Source organism: Actinia tenebrosa, unplaced genomic scaffold, assembly GCF_029948245.1.
Source record: "Actinia tenebrosa isolate PJP-AT-01 unplaced genomic scaffold, QUT_ActTen_1.0 PGA_scaffold9__36_contigs__length_13948895, whole genome shotgun sequence".
In the NCBI taxonomy this organism is placed as follows: domain Eukaryota; kingdom Metazoa; phylum Cnidaria; class Anthozoa; order Actiniaria; family Actiniidae; genus Actinia; species Actinia tenebrosa.
In genome coordinates, this window is record NW_028292586.1 from 2,342,283 (window position 1) to 2,367,867 (window position 25,585).

Below are 25,585 nucleotides of genomic sequence, written 5' to 3' on the forward strand. Positions count from 1 at the left end.
GTTTGACCTCAGAAATATAATTATCTTCGGAGGTCTTTGATCGCTTGCTATTCGCTTAATTGCTTCTGTGATAACTTTCAAAGGGCGGGGTCATATAACATTGTAAGCGTTAATGAGTGTTTTACTCCATTTGTACCTGGTCGATCGATCTTTGATGAAAAAATAAAGGCTATCTATCTTAAGTCTAAGCGCGCGCTTGTCCTTTGAGATGTACTTTGAAAAGGAAATTGTGTGGAAAAATATCGACTTATCATTTCATTTTCCGAGACAGATAATACGATATGAAGCTACTGGCTTTAATTCTTTACAACAATATTGCACTTACGATAAACACCCCAGAACCAAACCATATCTTTTTCATGTCTTTTGAATTTTTAAAGAAAGCTGATAAGAAATGCTCTTCTCATTACTAGGACTTTAAGGATATTTGACCATATGAGCCAGGGACTCCACTAAGCAGGCTTACAACTTGATTTTACATGCGTTGGAAACAGATTTGACATTGCGATATCTAGTTCCACGTCCTAGTCTCATATACATATTATTCCCATTCAAGTAAATACGAAAACCTCTCGTTTATTTCCTCTATCGTGTAGAAACAAGTCGAAAAATTCTATATTTAGTTCAGTTTGAATTACAAGATTTTTCTATTTAACTGCTTAGTATTTCAAACTAAAATATCTTTTTTTATACAAAAATAAAAGTTATAGGGATATTTAGAAGCCCAATCAGAGCAGAACAGGAACTGTACGTCAATAACTGTCAATAAAGAGAGAAAATAATTGAAATGAATATTAAAGGCTCTCTTAGCCTAACGAATGGTTCCTTTGTTGTTGACAAAAGCCTTTTCTACCTTACATTACCAGCCAAAACCAATCAAGCGATATCTTGACAAAATAGATTTTTTTAATTACACAACTAGAGTAATTAAACATCAGTTTTATTGACACTTTTGACTGGAGCAAATTAGGAACTTTAATTTGGAGAGGGAAATTTTAGCGAAACAACTGATGATAATTTTCATGTAATGATATTCGAGTCGGAACATGTTTGACTTGCAGAAACTCAAAAAAAAAAAAAAAAAAAAAAAAAAAAAAAAAAAAAAAACAACCCCAAAAAAATTACAAATGTAAGAGACGTATTTATTTGCAGGTGAAAGAAGTTTTGAGTTTCAAGTGGAGTGGAAAGTAGTTTTTTTTGAAGCATAGTTAAACGTCAAGTGGCGAAGACAGAAGATATAAAAATTAGAACTCTTGTTTCAGGACCTTTATCTTTGCGAAAATGCTTCTAATTTCTTTTTCCTGTTCTTTAACCGGTTTTATTTGGCTAAGAAAACTTTGGAAGCTCGCGAAGGTTGTTTAGAAAGACTATCTATAGGTTGAAAAGGGATGAAACAGCTTGAAATGTATGAAAAAATAAAAACAGCATACGTTTTATCCAACATATGGGTAGCTTGCTACAGTGAGCAGAGTGCATTTTAGAGAGTCTAATGACCAAGTGCTTTTCGATTCCTTGCCAGATAAGACTGGCTCGTGGCAGTCCAGTAGACGCCGAAGAACACATGCTTATCGCAAGCGAGGGCTGATGATCATTTTGTTCCAAAAAAACGCGAAAAAATTAACTATTTTAGCTCTAATTTCAAACGAACAGGCGAAAAAATGTCTCACTCCTGAAACGTTACGTATATAAAATATGAAAACATCGAAGTTATAACCTGTTTTAAGAAAGGGTATTGCATCTAAATGATCAGCTTTTTTGGACCGTCATTCAGCATAACTAGCAGTATTGATTAAGTCTGGAGTGAGTATTTAGCATTACTGAGGTATTTGACTTGAAATGACAGTGGAAATAAATTGTTTATTGGTCCAATTTTGCATTCACTGCCAGCCTACAGCGCTGTCTTGAAACAAGCTGGTGGTTCTAGGTAAAGAGCTTTATGCTGGCTGGGAAGGCATGCTGATCAGTTAGAAAGGTAGTAATGACCTAGTCATAATTTACTTTATTGTGCGACATTTCCACAAAATTAACTCAAAAGCACTCAGTACAAAATACAATTATATCAAACCTAGAATAAATATTAAGGCTGTATTTTTACTACGAGATATGAGAGTTAAGAAAATAAGAGCAAGATGTTTTGATGCCAAAGAAAAATAAGACGTCAAAAGAGCGTGGCACTAATGACTCGAAATCCCAAAACCGCAAGTGCTGGTAGCGAAAGAAAAAAGGTTCCAGAAAAATAACTATTCTAGAGTTAAGCAGGGCATTAATTAATGAGGGAGATTATTTATGACTCTCTGCGGTAAATTTAGCTTGTCTTAAAAGCCACATTTTACGGCAAATATCATCTACAAAGGATCGGCAATGGAGTTAATGAATCAAAAATGACGCCCTGACTACAGAGCCGATTAGTATAAAATACGCTGGTCAACTGACGTTCAATTACTGCCTTTTAAAAGGATAAGACTTTGAAATACCCATTAATGGATGAAAAATCGGTTTTTTGACGATTTGCTTAAAAGAAAAAGGCGGATCGATTGTCACTTTAGTGACATCGCTCCAGGAGAAAGGAAAAAATGCTATTAAGAGAGTTTGGTCAAAAGACTTGACTATACAGCGTAATTAGCTCTTATTTGGTTAAGCCGACGGGTTAATATAGTAAACCCTTCTTATTTTCTTGTCAGTGTTTTTAGTATTTTTAGTAAAGGAATATTTCAGACTTCGTGGCGCGTTTGGTTTCGATTTTACAAAAACGTTTTATTTTAGTGGCGGAAACAAAATGACGGTTGAATTGGAGTAAAAGAATAAAAGCCACATTTAGCCATTTAGTTGGTAAATTTGAAGGGAATATAAGAATCACAGAGGTTAACAGTGAAGGTCGCTTTGGAAACAATTACAAAGTAATTCAGGCGGGAAAAGAAAGGACCAGTTTGTGAACTTGGCGGGAAAAAGCGACGCGCTTGGTCATTTGACAGAATTGGCGCCAAAAAGTACAACCAAGGCAATTAACACGTATTTTTCTTTTGTTTGGCAGCCTTCTCAGATAATGCGATAAATTAAACATAATAAAATGTACGGCAAAAAGGGAAGGAAGTGTTCGTAAAGTATAAAAAAAAGGTTGTGAATAAATATCATTTTGGATTTCATAATTAAATATAAATCAAAAGGATGAATTTCAAAGTTGAAGTACTCCTGGAACCCAATTCAGTGTTCAATAAAGAAACTCTAGATGAAAAAGACCAAAGAGGAATCGACAATAAAGGTGTTGAACATTAAAAATATTAGTTAATTGAATTCCAAAAGGAATCCATATCGGTTTGTGTTGGTTACTATACTAATTAACGAATACCATGCTGTGAAAAAAATACAATGATGCTCACAACTCGAACTTCCTTATTCATAATATGTACATGGTCATTAAGAAAATCTAAAAGGCTGGGTAAATAATTAAATATGTACTCCAAGTAAAAGCGACCTACTCACTTAAGTGATATTCTCAAATGAACTTTCAACCGCTAAACCATAAGCTTATCTGAAAGACGCCAACATACTTATCCACTGGGTTTATTTCGATGGCTCGTTTTGCAGTAAGTGCACTGTTTGAAAGCGTTTTAAATGACCCAAATGAATCTTTTCAAATGAGGGTTGATATTTTTTTGAACTAATGGTTTATATAGACCTTGAAATCTTAATTGAAGTTTCTTTGATGGATTCTGAAGTCCCATCGAGGTGCCGGATTTCTGGTTCCTACATAAAGTAACAATAATAATACAACCTGCGAACCATCTTGTGACAAGTGTATAATATATCGATGATAATCATGTTCATTTAGTGCTTGCATTAAAAGCTATCATATAACGTGGGGGGAGGGGTCAGGCATGAATGACACTAGGGGTCAAAAATCACGCAGGAGGGGAGAGACGAGTATGACTGATGGTAGTGATCAAATAACACGCAGGGGGAGGGGACAGGCATGGGTGAAACTAGTATTATGTAGGAGGAAGGGGACAGGTAGAACTGCTATTAAATATCACTCAGGGGGTGGAGTCAGGTAGGATAATAATAATAATAATAATTTTATTAACTTATATTGCGCACTTATATTAGGTAGGACTGATAAAAGTGATCATATATTATGTAGGAGGAAGGGGACAGGTAGGACTGCTATTAAATATCACTCAGGGGGTGGAGTCAGGTAGGATAATAATAATAATAATTTTATTAACTTATATTGCGCACTTATATTAGGTAGGACTGATAAAAGTGATCATATATTATGTAGGAGGAAGGGGACAGGTAGGACTGATATGAAATATCACTCAGGGGGTGGAGTCAGGTAGGATAATAATAATAATAATTTTATTAACTTATATTGCGCACTTATATTAGGTAGGACTGATAAAAGTGATCATATATTATGTAGGAGGAAGGGGACAGGTAGGACTGATATGAAATATCACTCAGGGGGTGGAGTCAGGTAGGATAATAATAATAATAATTTTATTAACTTATATTGCGCACTTATATTAGGTAGGACTGATAAAAGTGATCATATATTATGTAGGAGGAAGGGGACAGGTAGGACTGATATGAAATATCACTCAGGGGGTGGAGACAGGTAGGACTGAAACTAAATATCACTCAGGGGGTGGAGACAGGTAGGACTGAAACTAAATATCACTCAGGGGGTGGAGACAGGTAGGACTGAAACTAAATATCACTCAGGGGGGGTGGAGAGGAGACGGGTAGGGCTGACACAATTGGTCAAAGACTGCATATGAGGGAGGGAAGGGATATAACTGATATTAGTGGTCTAATATTACGTAGGGGGGAGGGAGAGGGGATGGGTATGACTGATGGAAACTGACTAAGAGTAGGTCTCCATCTGGGGATATGTGGGCCTACAGACCCGGTATAGGAGATGGATGCTCCTAATAATTGGCTCCTGATCTTGGAATACATTGGCTTACAGACCCAGTATAGGAGATGGATGCTCCTAATAATTGGCTCCTGATCTGGGCAGTATATGCTAGCTTACACACCTATTATTGGAGGTGGGAAACGTCTACGTGAGTGATGGGCTCTTGATCTGGGTGTATCTTGATTTTTTCCATCATGTTGTGGCGTTCCATTTTTTAATTTGGCCCTCTTCCTTGCATAAATTCCTCTTTTCCCTTCTATTTGTATTATTAGCGTTTGTTTTTGACTGTCAGTCTCCGTTCTCTGATTGTCAGTAAGAAGCCAATTTTTAATCAGATAATGACGAAAATAATGAATCTCATATTCACTCAGTTTCCAGCGAGTGCATGGTTCTTCATTAAACGCTTCAGCGCTTAATTTTTCACATGAGCAAAATTTAATCAGATGCCCAAAATAACGAATCTTGTATTAGCATTCCCAGCGAGTGGTTCTTCATTAAGCGCATGTGCATGTTAGCATAATGGTAAATGAACATGCGTGTTACCATCCACTTAACATAGGAATGCTTATTCTCGTCTACAAAGCTGGGGGAAACCCAAATAGAATCCTCATCACACGCATGATAATTTCTAAATTTGTTGTCTTTAAACGTTTTGATTTGATAACAAAATAATAAGCAAACAAAAAGAATAAAAAATAAGGCAAATTCTGCAATTATATATTTAGCTATACATAACAAAGATTCCTATTGGCTTATCGGACACTATAACATGATTGACAGCGAATGGCTTAGCCAATCAGATCGCACGATTATTTCAAATAAACGATAATGATTTTTGACTAAAGTTAAAAATTCAAAGACCTTAATTATTTGAGAAACTGATCAAAACTCATTAAGAACTGTAGGTCATTTGAAAATGGTTGTAAAAACTTATTAAATTTTGTCATATGAAAATCATTCCATATATTGATATGACATTTGATATTGGTGACAATAACACAATTCAGTTCTGGTGCGCATGCTCACTGATGACCGAAAACAAGATGGCGGACCGTGTAAAACGTTTTTCTCGTCCACCAAAATGATTCATTGAGGAATGTAGTCGTAAAAAAGAACCAGGAATAAAGCGAAAGCAAAAAAACGACAAAAGTCTTTACGATGTTGAGATTGTTGAAGTCGATAGGGAAAGAAAGAAGTTGAAAATCCATTTTGTTGGATATAGCGACAAGTCTGACGAATGGCGAGACTATGACAACGAAGGCGAATACTTTCCATTTATTCGCTTGGAGAAAGCTTATATTCCAGGCCAGCAGTCACTAGAAGACCGAAAGTTTGTTTTTCATGAACAGCTTTATCGCTCAATTAAAAGAGCTTTGTGGTCAGGCCGACGGGACGACCCTTCGACGAGAATAGAAATAAATGTTGAACAGGATGTCTTTTACTCCGGACTTGGAAAGATCACAAACAGTATTCTTCATAGGGGAAAGGACATTTATAAATTGGAAGACAACCGGTCTTTGGACGCTATACTAGGGACAAGGTGGGATGAGAGGATTCTTAATTGCATTGGAGATTATGCTTTTGTAGAAAAACAAACTGTACGGTACTGGATCACTAAGAAGAACCCAATTCAAGAGTTTAAGTACATTGGTGGTAAATATGTTAAATCAGAAATCGAGGATTCATTTATGCTTGTATTTACGTTTGTACGAGGTGATGGAAATAGGAAGCAATATCTTAAAAACAATACATAAACATTTACCTTCAGATACTCAATGGATTTAATGGATTCCTTTTCAAGAATTATAAAGACAACATTTTGTTAATAGCCATGGTTATATCAAAATATCAATGATAAACATTATTGCAATTTTGTTTGTTTGTTTTGTGCATGTTTCCTAAATGCTAAACCACATACTGTAAAAAAACTGCTTTATGTCTAAATTCATAATTGCTGAAAACTCACAACTGAAAACTTGTTAATAGCCATGGTTATATTAAAATATCAATGATAAACAGTATTGCAATTTTGTTTGCTTGTTTTGTGCATGTTTCCTAAATGCTAAACCACATACTGTAAAAAACTGCTTTATGTCTAAATTCATAATTACTGAAAACTCACAAAGTGCAGCTTGGCACCCACTTATTATTCACTTTATCAAGATGACCACAGCAAACTTCAAATGCACACCTTTTGCATTTTTTGGTGCATGTCTTAATGTTGTGACCTTGTTCCAGACAGTTTGAGCAAGTCAAAGAATTTTTTTCTCGCTGGTAACCTTCTGCCTCAAGGTGCTGCACTCTTTGTTTTTTCCAGAAGAGTTGTCTCAAAGCAGATACCCCTCGGTGGTTGGATGATCTGAAATAATTTTTAGATGCCGTATCATTATATTTTTCCATCCCTTGTTGATTGAAATGTGCAATATTTTTGTATAGCTTCAACAATTCAGGAACATGACAGTAAAGAGTGTGCATATATGGTGTAATATCTTTACCCTGATAAAGATTAAGAAATTGTTGAAACCAGGATTTTATTTTATCTTTCAGCTTGACTGTTGATTCTTCATTATCATAGTCCAGTTTTAAATCTCCAATAATGTCCAAAAAATCACCCCAAAGTTTCTTCAAATTATCTGTGTATTCATATGTTGGAAGCAGAGTATTGAAGTCAATGTGCTGAAAAACAGTTAGTTTTTCTGGTCCAGTTAGATCCCTATAATCAAGTTTTTTAGTATTTGGCTCTACCTTCCATTCAAATGTTATTCCAATGTTCTTTAAAAATGCCTCATACCCTGCCATGTGTTTGTATTTTTCCCTTTTAAAAACCATTTGGAAAAGTTTTAACATTTTCAATTGCATCCTTCCTCCTCAATTCTCTAATCAGAAGCTCAATGAGGTTGTCTGATATTCTTAAAAACAAGTGCAAAGTATCAATGATAACATGGTCTAGTGGAATAAAATTGAAGAGGGGTTTTGATTTGCAATTAAACCGTTTGGATCTTGAATGTCCAGTTATTTCATCATGTGTCCTTGCTCCAAACTTCTTATCAGTTAAGGACCAGGTTTTGGTTATATCACATCTAGATTCTCTGGGACACTTGCAATAAATGCATGCATAATCCTGGTTTGCTGGGCCTAATCCACAGACACATGCTAAGAATTTCCAATCACCTCCTAGGAAGTATTCAATTTTAAACTTTTGTCCTTCAACATCAATTTCATCAAAGTTTTCCATTTCTGTTTTTAAGTGACTTAGACTTTCTGCAAGATTGTCATAGGTTTCTGTGGTTTTCATTACAGCCAATAAATAATTACCTTTATCACTCATTGCAATATCCTTTTCATTGAGTATAGTGTAAGTAAAATTAACTATTTTTAATCTTTTGCCAATACTTGTTCCATCACCACTCAACTTCACCTTGATCGTATTTTCATTTTTTAGCATCCCCTTGTTTTTAAGCCTCTTGGTTTGTTCAATCAAGCTTTCCTTAAATGAAATCTGAACACCCTCTGCCTCTCCTGGTGTGTCTGTAAGCCTCCATTTGGCATTCAAATCTGATATTCTTTTATTAAGTCGATACATATTTGGCATTTCAGTTGATTTCAAGGCCAGTTCATGCCAAGCTTCATTGGAAATGTTAAATTTGTCCTTTATGTACAGCCAAAAGTTGAGATCAGTAATTTCCTCATCAGTGAGTGTTACAGGATTGTTCTCTTTGAGAGGGAGTTGATCTTTATCAACTAGCTGTAAGGTTTCATATTCTTGGGTTGCATTGTTAAAGATCTCTACTTTTGTAGCAATGAAGTCATGATGACCAAGAAAGGAGAGGGTTGCATTACATTGCTCTTTCATCTGGCCCTTTACCCTGTATTGGTGCCTTTTTGTGAACTCATGAAAACTCTTTTTCTTTGAAGACCCTCTTTTGTTTGGTGTTGCTTTTTCCTGGTTCTTTATAACTTTTTTGACTAAATTTTTGAATCTCTTTTTGTAGAAGTTACAAGAGCTTTCCGATTTTTCAAGAGCAGCCTGTAGTTTTTCTTCTACTTTCAGCCTTTTTGACACTTCTTCCACAACAGTGTCTTCTAATGCTCTTTTTTGGCCTCTAAGATTACTGTTCTGTTGTTCAAGTGCACACTTGTCAATTTCTGAGTAGTACACAGTAAATTTATGAGTAGTCCCTCTCCATTTCTTTTCTAATCTCCTGAGAGAGAAGCCACCCTTCCTAGCTGCAGCCTTTGCTTTGCTCTTTAAAACAGAAATCGTTTTTCCAAATACATTCAGTATACGATTGTTAATTAAAACCCCTTCGACTCCAGAATCTGTCAAAATCCTGCTCACAACCTCTGATAAAGCAGAAGTTCCACAGCCAGTACTATCCCTTTTCTTAGAGATGGCATAGATTAAATAGCTACAATAAAATGAATACAATAAAATTATTTTTTATACAATTCGGCTTCACTAATTTGAAAATAAAAATAAGAATAAGAATAAAAATACGTTTATTGAACGCTTAAATAAAAAAAAAAAGCTTAATTATTCCAACTTACTTCGAAATTTCGTAAGTGAAGGTAGGAGAATTTGCCTTAAATTGATCATTTTGTTCCCTAAAATCGTCTTCTATGGCTTCTACAGTTTGACAATAGAAGATCAAAAGGACAAAGACCAGATGATGTAGTTTAGCAGCCATTTGACGTACCAAAAATCTCACAAAAGTCGACTTATAATATATCAAAACAAAGATAATTTATTCAAGATTTCAGATTTGGCGGTAAAATCATGATTCAAAGGCGGGTATTGAAGCTAGACCCAGTTATTCGCAGCTAGATAGTCGAGAATCGAGTAACGCCTTGTAAAATCGACTCTCAACGGTACTCGGAAAACACAGATTTGACGTACCGAAAAATGCCTCAAATCATTTAATATTACTACTAGTAATGGTTTACATACTGCTTTACTTAAATCCAGTGGTAAATGAAAGACAGACTCACTTAAATTCACGAGAGAGCGTAAAATAGTCGAAAAATCCGTGTATTTTCTCGCTCAACATATGAGCTTCGTACCGGAAGTGAGCTCGCCGGAATATGATATATGGCATTTGACACCAGTGATTTTCATATGGATGGGGAAATTGTAATTAACGGGTAAAAACGTTGATTAAAAAAGTAATTAAAAAGACGGCGTTCATTACTCTCCAGCACGTTTTCAATTTGTTTCTTTTCAAAAACTGTTAACGTATAACCTATACAAGGAGATATTTCATGGGAAATCCGCACTTGAACAGTTCGTGTGATCGTAAAATTGCCAAGTTTACCGTTTGTGAGAGTTTTGGTAGTGTGGGTGTGAACGCGCAGTTTTGCTTAAGGCTATGTGCATCTTATACCAATTAATTTTAATTTCAAATTCAAGAAAATAACAAACGCAAACCGCCATCAATACTGAATTAATCTACATTGGGATCCCTGTCTTTTTAACCCAAGACTCAAAGTCACACACAGGAAGCCCACATTTTTTCCGCAAAATAAAATGCCATTCGCAAAGCATTAGTGGACAAAGAGTAAAGCGTTGTTTCCTGCGCGTTTTTATTTTTAGCGTGCATTTGAATTCTCCTCCAACGTAGTTCAATTCTGACTTTGTTATTGTCCCTTGTTTTTAATTATCTATTATGACGAAGCGACGGGTTTGTCAAAATTCAATTCCCATTAATTAATGTTTTTTAATTAGCGAGTTCTCGACTTTAATCTGTCTCGACCAGAATCCTCTTTTTATTCCTCTCTAAGCTACACGTCATAACATAAAAACCAATTACGAATGAAAAAGATTCTCGGAAATTCAAGATATTTTTTGTAGAGAGGAAAAGAGTGCCAATGTTATTGAAAATCGGTATAAAAGTTATGAAAGATGTAAAGTGATACGTGTATATCAGCGAGCTTAAACGTGAAAAAACCTACCAAAATTAATTACAATCAAAACGTAACTGAGATAAATGAAAACATACCGACAAAATTCAAATTTTCATTTCGGCATAAAACAGTTAAGAACTCGTAACTCTACACCAGAAGAAATTTCAAAATACGCCGAAAAAAGTATCTTCAATTTGCTTCAATTCTCAAATATCCGATTCACTTCGGAAAAAATAATATTTTTAACTGTTTGTAAACAAATAGAAATATCGAAAATGCATTTAAAAGCGAGAATTTAATATGAACGAAAGTTCCGCCATACCCTATCAAGTTTCACATTTCTTGTGACTATTATTCTATTTTTTTCTCGGTGTAAAAGATGAATTTAGTCGATTACGACACAGCTCGAAGTTTAAATAAATTCGTACCTTTTTTCGGAGACTGTCCTTGTAGTTTGACGAGCTTCAGGTGTTCTCGTTGCAGTGGCTATGTCCGTCTGCAACTGAATCAAAATTGATAACATTCAGTCCTATATTCTTCCGTACAGGGACACTCACAATGTCTTTGCAGGCCTTGAAATTGGGGTTATTTTCTATAGATCACACTAATTGGCATCCGCGAGATTCTATGATTAAAGCGAGTCACAAAGGAGACGTCAGCGTAGCTGTGTTTCTGTCGAGTCAATAAGACATTCGAAAGACCACATACCAGGCTTGTAATGAAAACTTGCTAAGCTTAAACGCCGAAAGTCATTACTTGTTCCAATAATATAATGATTGCCAAAGAAATTGCTTTTAGCCTTGCGTATCGTTCTCAGGATCTCTGGTGTCAGTGGTTGAAATATATCCTTCTCGGCCGGCACTTAGTTCAATTTATTTAGAAATATTGAATATTAGGGGTGATAGATTGGATGGGTTTCATCGCCGAATGCTAAGATCATGTCGCGTATAGATAGAATAGACTCAAACTTCCGCTAATATTAGTGTCACTCGGGCGTGGAAAATTTTTCCAATCAGTATATAAACATGTTTTTGAACGCGTTGTGAGGTCTGATCTTGCAGTGACGTTCCGCTTCCTAGCCCCCCCACCCCCCCCCAGACCACGTTGTAAACAGATCAAGATCAGAGACATTGCTACACATTGTTCTAGATCCCTAGATCAATGATCCACTCGTGACTCTGCCTCTTATCTTAAGCTTAAGTGTTCAAATTTAGGAAGAAAAACAATGACGTATAAAGAGCAATAAGAGGCGCCGTGTAGCTTGATGGGCCAGTGAGATGGCCTCTCACGCACTTTTGATTGTTTGCGAAAAGTTCTTCAGATTTAGAATTTACTCCAAATCACCAAGATAGCGGAAGTCAGACCTGCTTTAACAGCATCTATCGTCGTTTTTTAATGAGAATTTACAAATGAAAAACACCGCAGTTGATTGATATTGTGTCATGTACTGCTCCAGGGCGTTAGGAGCCGTCGGTGGGGCTCGTGAACTTAAAAGTTATAAAGCAACACTTAGGAATATTTTTGGAAAGTCTACAAATACGAAAACTAAACATATACTACACCAATAACACCAGGACTCTCATCCCTGAAAAATTCCAGAGAACTAAAAAAGTGCCGAATCTTTAAAAGCATTTTTTAATTTAAAAATATCGAAAAATGAATAAAAGATATATTGTTACATTTACATATTGCATAAATGAAGTGACGACAACTGAAACTTATTTCAAAATGATTTTTAACCCTAAACCGACTTAATCAGATATTTCTAGGTTAGCTCGAGACATCGTCAGATCAAAATAATAATAAAATATGTAGAATTGAATTAGGAAAAATGGCATGCATCCGTCTTACTCGACTAAAATCTGCTACATTTGTGTTCCATAAAGGAAAATTTCTCAGCGTTTAAAAACTGATAATAAAAACAGTTGAAAACATCTCTTACTTTTTTCGAGCAATTTTCCAACCACGTTTGATTTTTTCCTTTGCAAAAATCAGCTACACTTGTCCTTCACAAAGTATTCCTCGAAGATCGAAGTGAAATTATCAGCAGTTCATAATAGTCAAGAGAGTTTATGATTTGAAGGCACAAAATCTCTACAACAGCTGAACTTGACACCGGATTTTTCGCTGGAGTTTAAGACTTTCTGCACGGTTTCTTTGACCGGTACCGTATATATCCTTCACTGGGAAGTATTATTAAGTCAGGTGTTTGTGTTTGATTTATATCTCAAATCCACTTACGCATTGGACTAGCGGCTTCTTCATTTGCATGCCTTGCGGATGGTGGCAAGCGTTTTAGCAAGTGCAAATATATAACTTCTCCTCTTATGAAGACTTGGTTTATTAGTTTATAAAGTGGGACTCCTAAAGTGCATTTTCTAATTACTACGATATGTTTACCTTACCGCAAAGAAGACAGGTCGGCCCGTAGAGGATTGTGGGAAGGTATCTGGGCTAACCGCGACTATAGTCAGTGGTTACAATAAATTTTTAAAAATCCTTGAAAATGATAGTGATTTTCTTGAGTAATTTTTATATTACGATTGATAGTATTTCGTATCTTACTCAGTCTTACAATTAAAGATTTGCTAATCGCAAAAAAACCATTGTAAATAATACCTTTATTCGTTTAAAATTACGTTACAATTATAACTTAGCTTTGAGCGTAAGTGGCCGAAGTTCTCGAAGTTAAGTAACGAGTTCAATAATTTAAAAAACATTTGAAATTCCTGAAGCTTACGCACTTTCTGTGTTCATTTAGCTGAGGAAGAGGTTTGGTAAGAAAATAAAGAAATAAGAAAAAGAGAAAGAAAGAAAGAAAGAGAGAAAGAAAGAAAGAAAGGAAGGACAGACAGAAGGAACAAGACAGAAAAGAAAACAAAGAGCTAACGACAACGATCGAAAATCGCCCCGCCCACCGCCCACTCTCCCTCTCTCCACCCTCCCCTCCTACCCTCTCGACCCTGCCGCTCCCCCTCCTCCCTCCCCCCCCTCCTCCCTCCACCCTCCCCCTCGCCCCGCCTCCCTCCCCAGCCCCCTCTCCCTCCTCCCCCCCTCTTTTTGCCCCCCCTACTTCGCACATGGAGAATGAACAAAGAATGAAATGAATGAATGAATAAAAAATAGCAGGTATACACTATTTCAAACTAAATCCTAACTGATGAAAAAAATATTTAACGTTATAGATGATTGATTCCTAGAAAATTAGTTTTACATAACCATTATTTCGAAAAATGATGAAGAAAAATGACTAGATTGAAGAGGTTGGAGAGGTGCTATTGTGTAATTACTTGGTGTAATATGACAAAAGAATAGCTGGCATTTTCCATTATCTAAGCCAGTTTCACTGTCATTCTGGCTGATAAGAGATATTGTCTCACTTGAACGCCATTAGCTTATCACTCATTCCTTTATTTGCAACCACTTGATCAAAGTGCTCACATTGTAAAAACTTATAAAGCATGAATACACGGAAAAATGGCGCCTCTATTCAGCATACTGAGCTATAGTCTCTGGAAAATGTAGATATATAGCCCCGTTTACACTGGCGATTTTTGTGGCAAATTTCGGAAATATGAAATCTTTTGTCTCATCCCTCAAAAGAGACATTCGTCTAGGAAAATCTTGGTATCCTGAATAAAACTTTACAAGTAAATTCTTTACCATTATTTATTGTGGACAAAATCGCGAAAGAATCGCAGCAAAAATCGCCGCAAAAATCGCTAGTGTAAACGGGCCTTAAGACAGATAGACAGACAGACAGACAAACAGAGAATAGAGAACTGGTAAAAAGATCACGCTGTTGTTATTGGAGGTTTTCCCGCTCAAAAGCACCAAATCTAATATATATATATATACATTTTTTTTCTGATAGGCGCGAAAAAGATCACGCTTTTGTTAAAAGGTTTTCCCGCTCAAAAGCACAGAATTTGTACAAGTAAGCAGCTCACACTAGGTTTTAGCTAATTATCTCTTCAGAATTTGTACAAGTTTCTTTTTCTGAACTAGAAACAAGACTTTACTTTTATTATTTAAGGGTTTTCACGCTATGAAAAACACCACAAAAATTGTGAAAGTTTGGGCGGCTGTGCACGAGTCATTGCATAAACTATGTCTTGAATTCAGAATCAATTTTGAAGGAAGGGAAGATTCGTGGCATTAACTTAGTGGCTTTCATTTTCAGTTCCTGCAAAATTCCTAATGAAAATCGCGCCCTTTATGAAAGGACTGTCGTTTTTTATTTGCAGTAAGACGCCATATTGCACAAAGATAATTTGGTCGTCAAGACAAAGAACGAGTGTCCTAAACACCAAATATATTTGCGGCAACGCAAGTCCGAAAGACTTACAAAACAAAAATATAATAGTAACACTTTAGTCAGTGATAATTATAATAATACTATCATTATTAAGATATAAAAACTAGAAAGATATAGTGATTAATTTAAAAAAATTGGGGGAAAGATTTTAAGATAAATAGAATAAAATAAACTGTAATATCAGTTCGATTTGATTGTTTTGGGACTCGTAAAGATCGAAAATAAATAAAATTTGTATTCTCAGTTCTCCTGTCACTTAACGTTGGGATAAGAAAGACTTTTAGTCAAGTCTGAGCCACAATGGAGGCGAGTGAGAAGCCGTGAGTTGCCAGAATTCTAACGAGAATTTAAGAGTAATTTTACATAGAAATTCAGAGCAAAACGCAGAGGAAACAATGGTGCTATCTAAGTGTTAAAGAAGATTAAATGTATGAAGAAAACTACAAGTAATATTGCCTGTTTTTTAGTAGAGTCTTCGTCTTGGTTCCTTGACTGACATTCAATCTTACTTTTGTCCGCATTAACTCGCGTAATTGAAGTGTTAGTTGGGCTAGATTTTCTACTTCTGATGTGTGAATATAGCAGACCGCTCAAAGACAATCAGATAGCAAAGGGATAGGCCACGTTTTTAAAACTTAATGGACAAAATGTAAGGCAGTTGGCATCCCTAGATACACTGATTTCCGCTGATTATGTCAACACTCGGCCATTTTCCCGTGAAGTGAATCTCCCTAAGGTTAGCGCTTACTATCACTTTCCCATCAACCATTCCTTCATTAGAGTCTACAACATAATAAACGTAATATCCAGGAGATTGCTATCTTCAGAACAGTTCAGACTAGAGTCTCCGAACACAGACGCGATGGCTCGCTCGCTACTCCACTTAATATTTGCCAACTCGTTTTGCCAGCAGCAAAGTACGGACGCTTTTAACAAGGACATGCACGGAAATCCAATCGCGGGAATATAATTCAATTCTATCGATATCGGATGGGTGTTCCAGGGAGGGGGCAATTCAACCACAACCCTCCCCCTTTGGAAGTGGAACCCCTCACTTCTTTTGTGCAAGAAGTGACAGACCTTCAAACTGACAGCTAGTGATATTTTTTCAATTAAAGACATTAATCAATATAAATACGGAGAAGTGAAATGAATTGTTTTAGGCTCTTTGGCGGTATGATATATTTTGAAGGACAAGTCTTAAAGGCTAAAACAAATATGCCTCTGTGTCGAGTTCCACGCGCGCCCTCACAATACACAAAAGAACGTCAGTGAATCAGTTCTATCTGATGTTGCAACGTATAACAAAGTTGCAAAACGATTTGAATCAAATGGTACCCGGCTGTAACCGTTAAATAATGGTTTGATTTACAGTGAATAAAGTGGCACCTTTATTAAGCGAGCACCTTCGGGACCTTGCCTGGTGTCCGCTTAATAGAGGGTGTCCGTTAAACAAAGGTTTGTTTTACAATGAATAAAGTGGCACCTTTATTAAGCGAGCACCTTCGGGACCTTGCCTGGTGTCCCCTTAATAAAGGGTGTCCGTTTAACAAAGGTTTGTTTTACAGTGAATAAAGTGGCACCTCTATTAAGCGAGCACCTTCGGGACCTTGCCTGGTGTCCACTTAATAGAGGGTGTCCGTTAAACAAAGGTTTGTTTTACAATGAATAAAGTGGCACCTTTATTAAGCGAGCACCTTCGGGACCTTGCGTGGTGTCCGCTCAATCAGTAAAGGTTGTCCACTGGGTACTTTTGATTTTATAATTAGAAATAAAGTAGCACGAAAAGCGGAACCGTGCTACTTAGTAAAGAAACTCACTTTAAAAACTTTTCAAAAATACTTTCTCGAAGGACTGTAGATGTTATTTTCCTAATAGCCTTACAAAGACCTAACGAAAAATCTAAAAGTTTCGGAGTTAAAGCTTTTCAAAAAAAACCTCTAAAATTTATAGTGCCTGTCACCCTTCTGACAATATTCTCAGTATTGATTCTACATGGGGTAAGATGTTGAATAACCCGAAAAAAATACATAGTTTGAGTGTGGCTTCTAGATGTTATGAAGGTTTTTCCATGTCATATGCTAATGCTGTGACGTATGAGGAGGCATTTATGGTTATTTGTTGTTCCTCGTAATTCAAAACACCGGCTTCTATGGGAAAACTAACTTGCAATCATTTCTATAAGAGCAATGGGGAAAACAATGACGTATTTCAAATTTAATTTATCTGTATCAGTAGTGTTTTGTATATTAAATGATTACTCCTCATACGTCACAGCATTAGCATATGGCATGGAAAAACCTTAAAGACTTCAAGAAGTTGCACTTAAACTATATATATTTTTAGTGTTATTCAACATCTTACCCCATGTAGAATTAATACTGTGAATATTGTCAGAAGGGTGATAGGCACTTTAAGGCCTTGTTACATGTCGAAACTTTTAGGTGAAACTTGTGTGCAACGGCGTTGCGAGACAAGTTTCACAGGGGTGTTACACGGCGCAATTTCGTCCTGAAACTTATTCGCGACACAAGTTTCGGTTGCAGAAGTAGAAAGCAGTTCTACTTTTCGTGAAACTTTCTCGCGACGAAAGTTTCACAAAGCTCGGGTGTTACACGGTGCAATTGCTTCTCAAACTTGTCTCGCAGCGCTGTTGCACACAAATTTCGCCTAAAAGTTTCAACGTGTAACAGGGCCTTTATCTATCCAGTCTAAAATTAGGTGCACTACTTTCTCGAACGACTGTAGATGTTATTTTTCTATTCATAACCTTACAGACCTAACACAGACCTAACGAAAAACATTGTTTTAATTATAAAGTTTCGGAGTTTTAGCACACTTACTTTTCGAAAATATATCCAAAATTTGGAGCATTGAATCTCTCGAAGGACTGTAGACGTTATTTTTCTCTTAGCCTGACAATGACTCAACGTAAAATCCTAAATTATTAGATCTGTTTCAGACGTATATATTGTCAGACAATAACTCTCCAGTTTCTTTTTTTCACTCCTTCAAATTATAATTCCACATTACAATAGAAACTAAGATCCTGTTGTGAAGCAACAACGCCAGAATTATTAACCGAAACTTTCTTAAAGTTTAATTAAGAATTAGAAAAGGTGTGAATAGAAGAAGCGTTTCGGGTGGTTGACAGGAGGTTGCCACGTTATAAGGAATACGAGACATAGGTTTTTTTTGCTCTAAGACGACTTGAATGATCCCAGCATGTGGAGGGATTTTAATTTACCGCATGCTGAAGATATTTAATTAACTCAAAAGTTTGAATTAAGAGCTTTGGAGATACGAATTTAATAAAATACTCATTGGCATTTCTATGAGGCTTTAGTTTCTCTCTCTTTCGCTTTTTTCTTTTTTTTTTTTTCTTTTTTTTACATTCTCCTTTTTCTTCTTTATATCTCTCCCTCACTTTCTTTCTTTCTGTCCGTCTGTCCCGGGGGGGGGGGGGGGTACTCCCCTATATTTGCTATACGGGTATGTGCCGCCCTATAGGGTATGGTTTTTCGGCTTTTGGGTCTGGGGTAGGGTATCATTTTTTGACATTTTGTCTGGGATAGGGTATCATTTTAGTCTGGGATAGGGTTAACGATTTGGTCATTTTTGTCTGGCGAATAGGCTACGCTTTTTGCCGACACAAAAACAATAAAAATGTTAGTAAATATTGATTGCAATCGATTGTAAAACCGTATCTTTCGTCTTTTAGTCTGGGATAGGGTATATATTTCTTAGTTTTAGTCTGGGGTAGGGTATGTAAAATCAAAATTTTAGGTCTGGGATAGGGTCAGGGTTTTAAGGTCCTGGCGGCACACCCCTACCCAAGTTGGGGTGGTAGTACCCACCCCGGGCCGTCTGTCTAAAGTAAAATTGCTAGAATTATTCGAATTAAAGTCCGAGTTCCATCTAGGTTTTTGTTTCTCTCTCTTTCATAATCTCTCTCTTTCTTTTTTCTTTTCTTTTCTTTTTTTTTTTAACTGGCTTTCGCATTGTCATTGCTTTCTGTTATGCATTCATCTGGCTTTCTCATGTGTGAAGAATGCGTTCCTTATATTTTTACTATAACACTTGACTGGCTTTTTTTAACCTTTTTCCTTTGCGTTTCTGCATACAACTGGCTTTTTTCATGTGCTACTTTGAAATACTGCATTCCTTAGAATTTTGCTACAACATGCACTTAACTGGCTTTTTAAACTTTCCTGGCTTTTCTTTCTGCATTCATCTGGCTTTTTCGTGTGTGACAAAAAAAGTGAATGAATTCCTTGAATTTTAAATACAATATTTAACTGGCTTTTTGCAAAGCATCCTAATGGATTCTTGGGCTGTTCCAGTTGATGCTATAAAGTTGCACTTTACCTAAATCACGTAAAATAGAGCAAAGAACCAAAAAGAACAGACGCAGCCCACTCAATGGTCTTTGTCAAAATACATAGCTTGAATTTCATGAGATAATGTACATACTAAGTATCTACTTACAAAACAACTAGTTATTTTGCAAAACTACTCGATTGCTGGATGATTCTTTTGTAGAAACCCTTTTGTTTCAAGCGTGTTTCCGTATCGGAAACGAGTTTCTTATCAGATTTATGCAATTAATCAAATTGGTCTTCCAAGAATGTGATTTTATCATTACCAATTCAAACAAAAAACCCTGTTTTAGAGAGAGTGTAAAAAAATAATTCAGTTGTAGCTCAAAATATATGAATAAATGAAAAAAGAAAGAAAGAAAGAAAATGAAAAAGAAAGTAAAAGAAAGGAAAGAAAAGAGAAGGAATGAAAAGAAAAGAAAAGAAAAGAAAAGAAAAGAAAAGAAAAGAAAAGAAGAAAGAAGAAAGAAAGAAAAGAAAGAGAAGAGAAGAGAAGAAAGAAAGAAAGGAAAGGAAAGGAAAGGAAAGGAAAGGAAAGGAAAGGAAAGAAAAGGAAAGGAAAGGAAAGAAAGGAAAGGAAAGGAAAGGAAAGGAAAGGAAAGGAAAGGAAAGGAAAGGAAAGGAAAGGAAAGGAAAGGAAAGAGAAGGAATGAAAAGAAAAAAAGGAAAGGAAAGAAAAGGAATTTAAACGGAAAGTAAAAGTTTAGAAAATTTAAGTTATTTTATAGAAGCATACATGAAAATATAAAAACGTCGAAAGCTTTTAAATCTTAATAATAAAGTTATACACATGTTGTATTATTATATCATTACCCTAATTAAAGTAATAAATAATAAAATTAAATGCAATGAGTGTGGGTTACATCTATCAGGCATTGACAAATCAGTGGTAATTCGAATAATTTTAAATCAGTTTTCGCTTAGATTGACGCTTCAGATTTGTGTCACGGACGCGAAAGTGGAATAGACGGTTGCGTTACTTTTGAGAAACATCAGTATTTTACCTTAAATAAAGTTGAGACTGCTTTAAACCGTTAACCGCAGTGTACATTCGCACCATAATGGAAAAACATCGCTTGGGTCTCTCCTTTTTTGATTTCATAATTTTACCGCGTTTACCGACGTTTTTTATGCCCTCCAGCGTGCTGCTCAGACATATGCATTAGTTTAATGCGTGTTTTGAGAGCAGAGCAGAGCAGAGCAGAGCAGAGCAGAGCAGAGCAGAGCAGAGCAGAGCAGAGCAGAGCAGAGCAGAGCAGAGCAGAGCAGAGCAGAGCAGAAGTTAAAAAAAAAAACAAACAAAAAAAACAAAAAAACAAAAAACAGAAGTAAACGTAAAGTGAAAATAATAAGCCATTTAATTTTTGTCTACGCTGTAGTTACACAACATCAAATTGGCCAAAGAAAGCAGTTCGTTGTCGAAACTAGAAACCAAAAGACGCCGAATCACTCGTGCTTCAATATAGAATGCTGTCTCAGTGGTCGTATCGACACTCTGGTTGGAATATTGAAGTTGATTTATTGGAAGCACGGTTAGTGTGCACCCACTAATGCGCCGTATCTCACCTGCAGTGTGCAACCCGGGTTTGAATTCCGGGCTCCGTATCGTAGTTTGTTGGATCTCTCCTGTGCTTCGAGGGTTTTTCGCCGGGTTCTCCGGTTTTCCTCCCTCCGCAAAAATCAACTTCTAACTTCTAAATGTGCCTTTGGGCTTTCACCTAGTTGGAGCCTGACTCTGTTGTGATTGTCGATTGTCCCACGCTAAGTGTTCACAGACGATCTTGATAATGAGCTAATGATTTGTTGAATGGACGTTCGTACAAGCACCGTGGTCAGTAATACGCAGTTTTCGGTCGTACTAGCAACTTGGCCTTGGTTTACTTAAATAAGGTGTTTCTATGATAATGGACGGACGTACAAGCGTTATGGTCGTAATACACAGTGTGCAGTCCGATTTGTGGTCGTAAAAACAGAGCAGTCGAAGTGAAGACTCAAATGGTCGTAAATAGGTAATGAGGCAATAATACATCAAACAAGACCAGCAGAACAATTAATTACCAACACTCACACCTTTAAATGATTAAATAATGAATAATAATTTATTAAATTTAAAAACGTATTGAAAATCATATACCCGCGTATGCGTGCTCTACATGGTTCTAAGTGTAGTAATTTTGCATACTATAATAGATTTGCTTCAAAACACAATAACTATCTCAAGTCCCAAGTGTGCTATTAGTAATTTGTTGCCTTTTATCGCCGGATACTCTTATCTCTATCCTAACAGCTTTTTAATGCAACCTGGGTGAAGCTATATAGCTGTTCGCAGGACTGAAAAGATACTTATCGCTAAAGATGCTTTACCGATGCACCCCGAAATACCAAACACATTAAAGTTCCACAAATATCAAATTATCAAAAAATGACAGCCAATGGAGCCGAAACTGAAAACAGTGTTTTTAAAACGCGGTTGAGGGCTAAGAGTATTTCGCTTCCAAACTGATTAAAAACAAGTGGAAATCAGATTTATAACAGTTTTTCGCGCGCGAGGGATTTTAGATAAGTTATATTATATCAACATACGACTCAAACTTTGATTGCGTCCAACGAGATAACTTTACAAGCAATAATAAAAAGTTTGAGATAAATGTTTTGGTATTTGAAGGAAGTAATTTAGCATCGATTCGCGGCTGCTCAAAATTACCGATCCATATCTAGAGACGCCGACAAAAAGTTTACTTGCGAAATGAGATGATATAAAAAATTTCAAAGGAAGTTTTCATTTAAAAAAGGAATATTATCGAGTTGTTAATTTTAAATTAAGTGCAGACCCCCACTGAATGCTTATTAGCTAATGGCGCTAAAATCCATCTAGGAACATGGCATGGCCTAGCACTAAGGAAAGTCCGAGCTGATCCCAAAAACGAGCTCGCGGTACAGAACACTTCCCTCTCTAAAACACTCTTAATTTTCAAAAAACCGATATCAGATTCATTCTGGAATTTTCCTAACCGGTTTGGATTTTCAGTCAATTAAAACAGCCTCATTTAATTCAAAAATTACACAAAAAACTAGATGCAATATTGATATTGAATTTTTAATGTTTCTCAAACTAATATTACAAAATGTCGTGTTCAGAGCACTTTTCGGCAATCACTTTGGTGGCAGTTGTGTGGTATGCGGTCGGACAGGCAAGATAAGTTCAATATACTCGAATTTGCACAATTCGTATTTATCAATAATCTTTTCGACAAAATACGGTATCACTTTCTAGACTATTGATTAAATTTTAAGCTCAGCACACGAGAAATGCAGAGCGCACATAAAACGCCACTGTATGGTGCTCCCCGCGGTTCAGTCGGAGTTTCAATATTTTTCTATCTATTTTTTTTCTTTGTATTTAATTAATATTTTCAGTCTTGGATACGAATGTCTTTGGCATCAACACAACTACTAAAACAAATGCTATTAAAGAATTTTTATTCTTTTAAAAAAGTGATTTCAAAGCGGCTGTATTTATTGGACTGCAGTAAAGACTGAATAGCTGCGAATGTAAACATTGAATTTTTTCGAGAAATTGGTGAAAACATCTTACCGTAACACTTCTTGCTTCCTCTGCAGTGTTTCTTTCGATTCAAAAGCCTTGTGGTCTTAACTTAACCCTTCTATTTCTTGAAATTGGAATGAAAAGCCTTGTGAGAAGCTAGTTCAGTTTCTCTTGCAATGACGTGAAGTAATCAAGTCGTTACTGGAAGAAACAAGTTTGATTTCTGTGAGCAAATATTTCCTCAGCGGACAAAGCTAAATATCTAGCAATATAGTTTCAATTAAAATGAAAGTTTGTGTACCTTGAAGACCTTGATGAAATAAGGTTTGTTTGGTTTAATTTTTCAGTTTCCAATTTGATCTGACAATACACTATCTCTGGACTTTTGCAGGCTGTTGTAAAGGTGCTACAACTGAAAGAGTTTGTTTCTAATATTTCGCTCTGGCTCCGTTCACGTTATCATCACAATCCCTCGAGGAGATTAGCATAAATCTAATGAAATTTCATTAAATTCAATAGTGTGCATAGTACTGATTAGGCCGGGATCCCACTTTTTAAATGGGTTTAAATAATTCAACCGGATCTGACCACAAATCCATGCAAATTGAAAACACCCCGAGGTTATTCCACTAATTAGCAAGACCAGAAGCAATTGTCTTTTAGTCTTTTGAAAAATATATTTTAAAAACACAATTTCGGCGTTGAAAGACAATAGATGAAACCTTTTGGGTTCATTTTGCTATTCAACTCGGTTTTTCCCCTCATAAAAGCAAAGAAAAGTAATTTGAATTGGAGTATTCTGACAGGATGGTATATCATGTAGCGAAATGACAAGCGGATAGGCTGCCGATAAGTCTTCGCAGTTTCTCTTCAAGTTCTCATTAATAACATTCTCGTTTTCTTTATTCAACAATTAAATAACATTTTATTTCTCCAAGCCATTTAACATAAGATAAATTTTATATGTCACATAAAAATATAAAATTTTTTCAACGGATTCTATTTGAGTTAAAGGCAAAGTTTCCAGATGTTTTCAAATCTGCTCTGTTAAGATAACGGGATCAAGATTTTGTCTCTCCCTTGCAGAGATACGCCTTAATTAATTCAGATAAATAATTTCTTAATGATTTCTTTCTTAGAGGAGATTGTTAATTAAAGTAAGAATAGAGAACCACCTTCGCGCCGCGATAACCAAAATTAAACCTTCATCAACAGCTCATCACTCGCTGTGAAAATCTTCTAAAAACATCACTAATTACAAAATTAATAAATTGTAACGCCATTTTTTATTTTTATTTCATTCTCTCTGAACTGAACGGCTTTTCAATGAGTTATTTACACCTCAATGAAGATGTCTCGAAACACAGTTTTATTGCCTATTTTTCATTTTCTTCGCCAGCAATTTATAATTTTGGCAATGTCAAATTTAGCGGACATAACAGTCCTCAATTTAATAAAGCCGTTTGAGATTAAAAAAACTTCAATCAAAAACACTAAATTAAATTTTAGAGTTCCTCCTATTTCCCATTTTTCATTTTTGCCATCTACGTCTCTAGCACTTTTATTTTCTTTGACTAATTATTTTTTATTTTGCTATTTTTCTTATTCCAGTACAAACCAATTTCGCAATTATCTATTTAGTAAAGTTAATGGTAAAAAATTACATGCCCCCCCCCCCCCTACTCCCCCTCAATCTCATTTATGATATCTCAACTTTTTTCAAAGAGTCGTGGAAATTCTTTTGGCGGGAAAACAAACGCGTGTACAGACCGACGTGCGGCACGATAACCACTTCGCACCTCCACAGGTAACCCAATCTTCAAGTTAACACATTCATTAAAACTCGCGACAAAAAAGTTTAAATTTCTCAAAATATTTCAAGTCCTCTTTAAAAACACTTACCTTGAGAGGCTTTCACGTCTTTCTCGTGTCATTCTGGTGCTTTTTGAAGAGACAAGAGTGAGTTTTGACTGTTTCTTAGGTACATTTTCCAGAACATGTCGAGACGAAAATGGCGAACTTGTACTAAAACATGCACTAGTCCAAATTCTGCAACGTTTCTCCTTCTGTAAAGCTGTTTTGCAATTTCCAACTGAGGTGCAAGTGAACAGAAATGCATTCAATGTATATATACCATGCTGAGAGGAAAGAAAGGCAGCAAAATTAAACTTTTGAAATCCTTTCTTGCACTGAAATTTTACTCTCTAACGACCTACACGAAACGAACTGCCAATACCACAGGCTACCCACGAGGAACTCTTCATGTCCCCGCCAAAACGAGGCGGATACTGAGCCATGTCACGAATATTTAAAATTTATTTATTTTTCTCTACAAAGTGTATGAATTATCAATAATAATGTTAGCAATGCCACCTCTGAGGTCTCAGGTTTTATTCCTGGACTCGGCATCTAATATTGTAAATAGAGTTTGCTGGTTCTCTCCCTCGATTTGAGGGTTTTTTCTCACCAGGTTCTCCGGTTTTCAATTCCTCCCTCTGCAATTTTAAGACCTCAAAAGTGAA

General features: G+C 36.0%; 1 protein-coding gene across 1 annotated transcript; it reads right to left on the reverse strand.

Moving 5' to 3' along the window:
• Positions 1-7,736: 7,736 nt before the first annotated feature.
• On the reverse strand, positions 7,737-25,360 carry LOC148904476 (uncharacterized). Its single transcript, XM_089024973.1, has 4 exons — positions 25,280-25,360; positions 17,981-18,076; positions 11,248-11,321; positions 7,737-9,327 (listed from the first exon to the last, which is right to left on the reverse strand). The coding sequence occupies exons 1-4, from the start codon at positions 25,358-25,360 to the stop codon at positions 7,737-7,739; spliced, it is 1,842 nt and encodes a 613-aa protein (XP_088881099.1).
• Between the last annotated feature and the right edge of the window lie 225 nt (positions 25,361-25,585).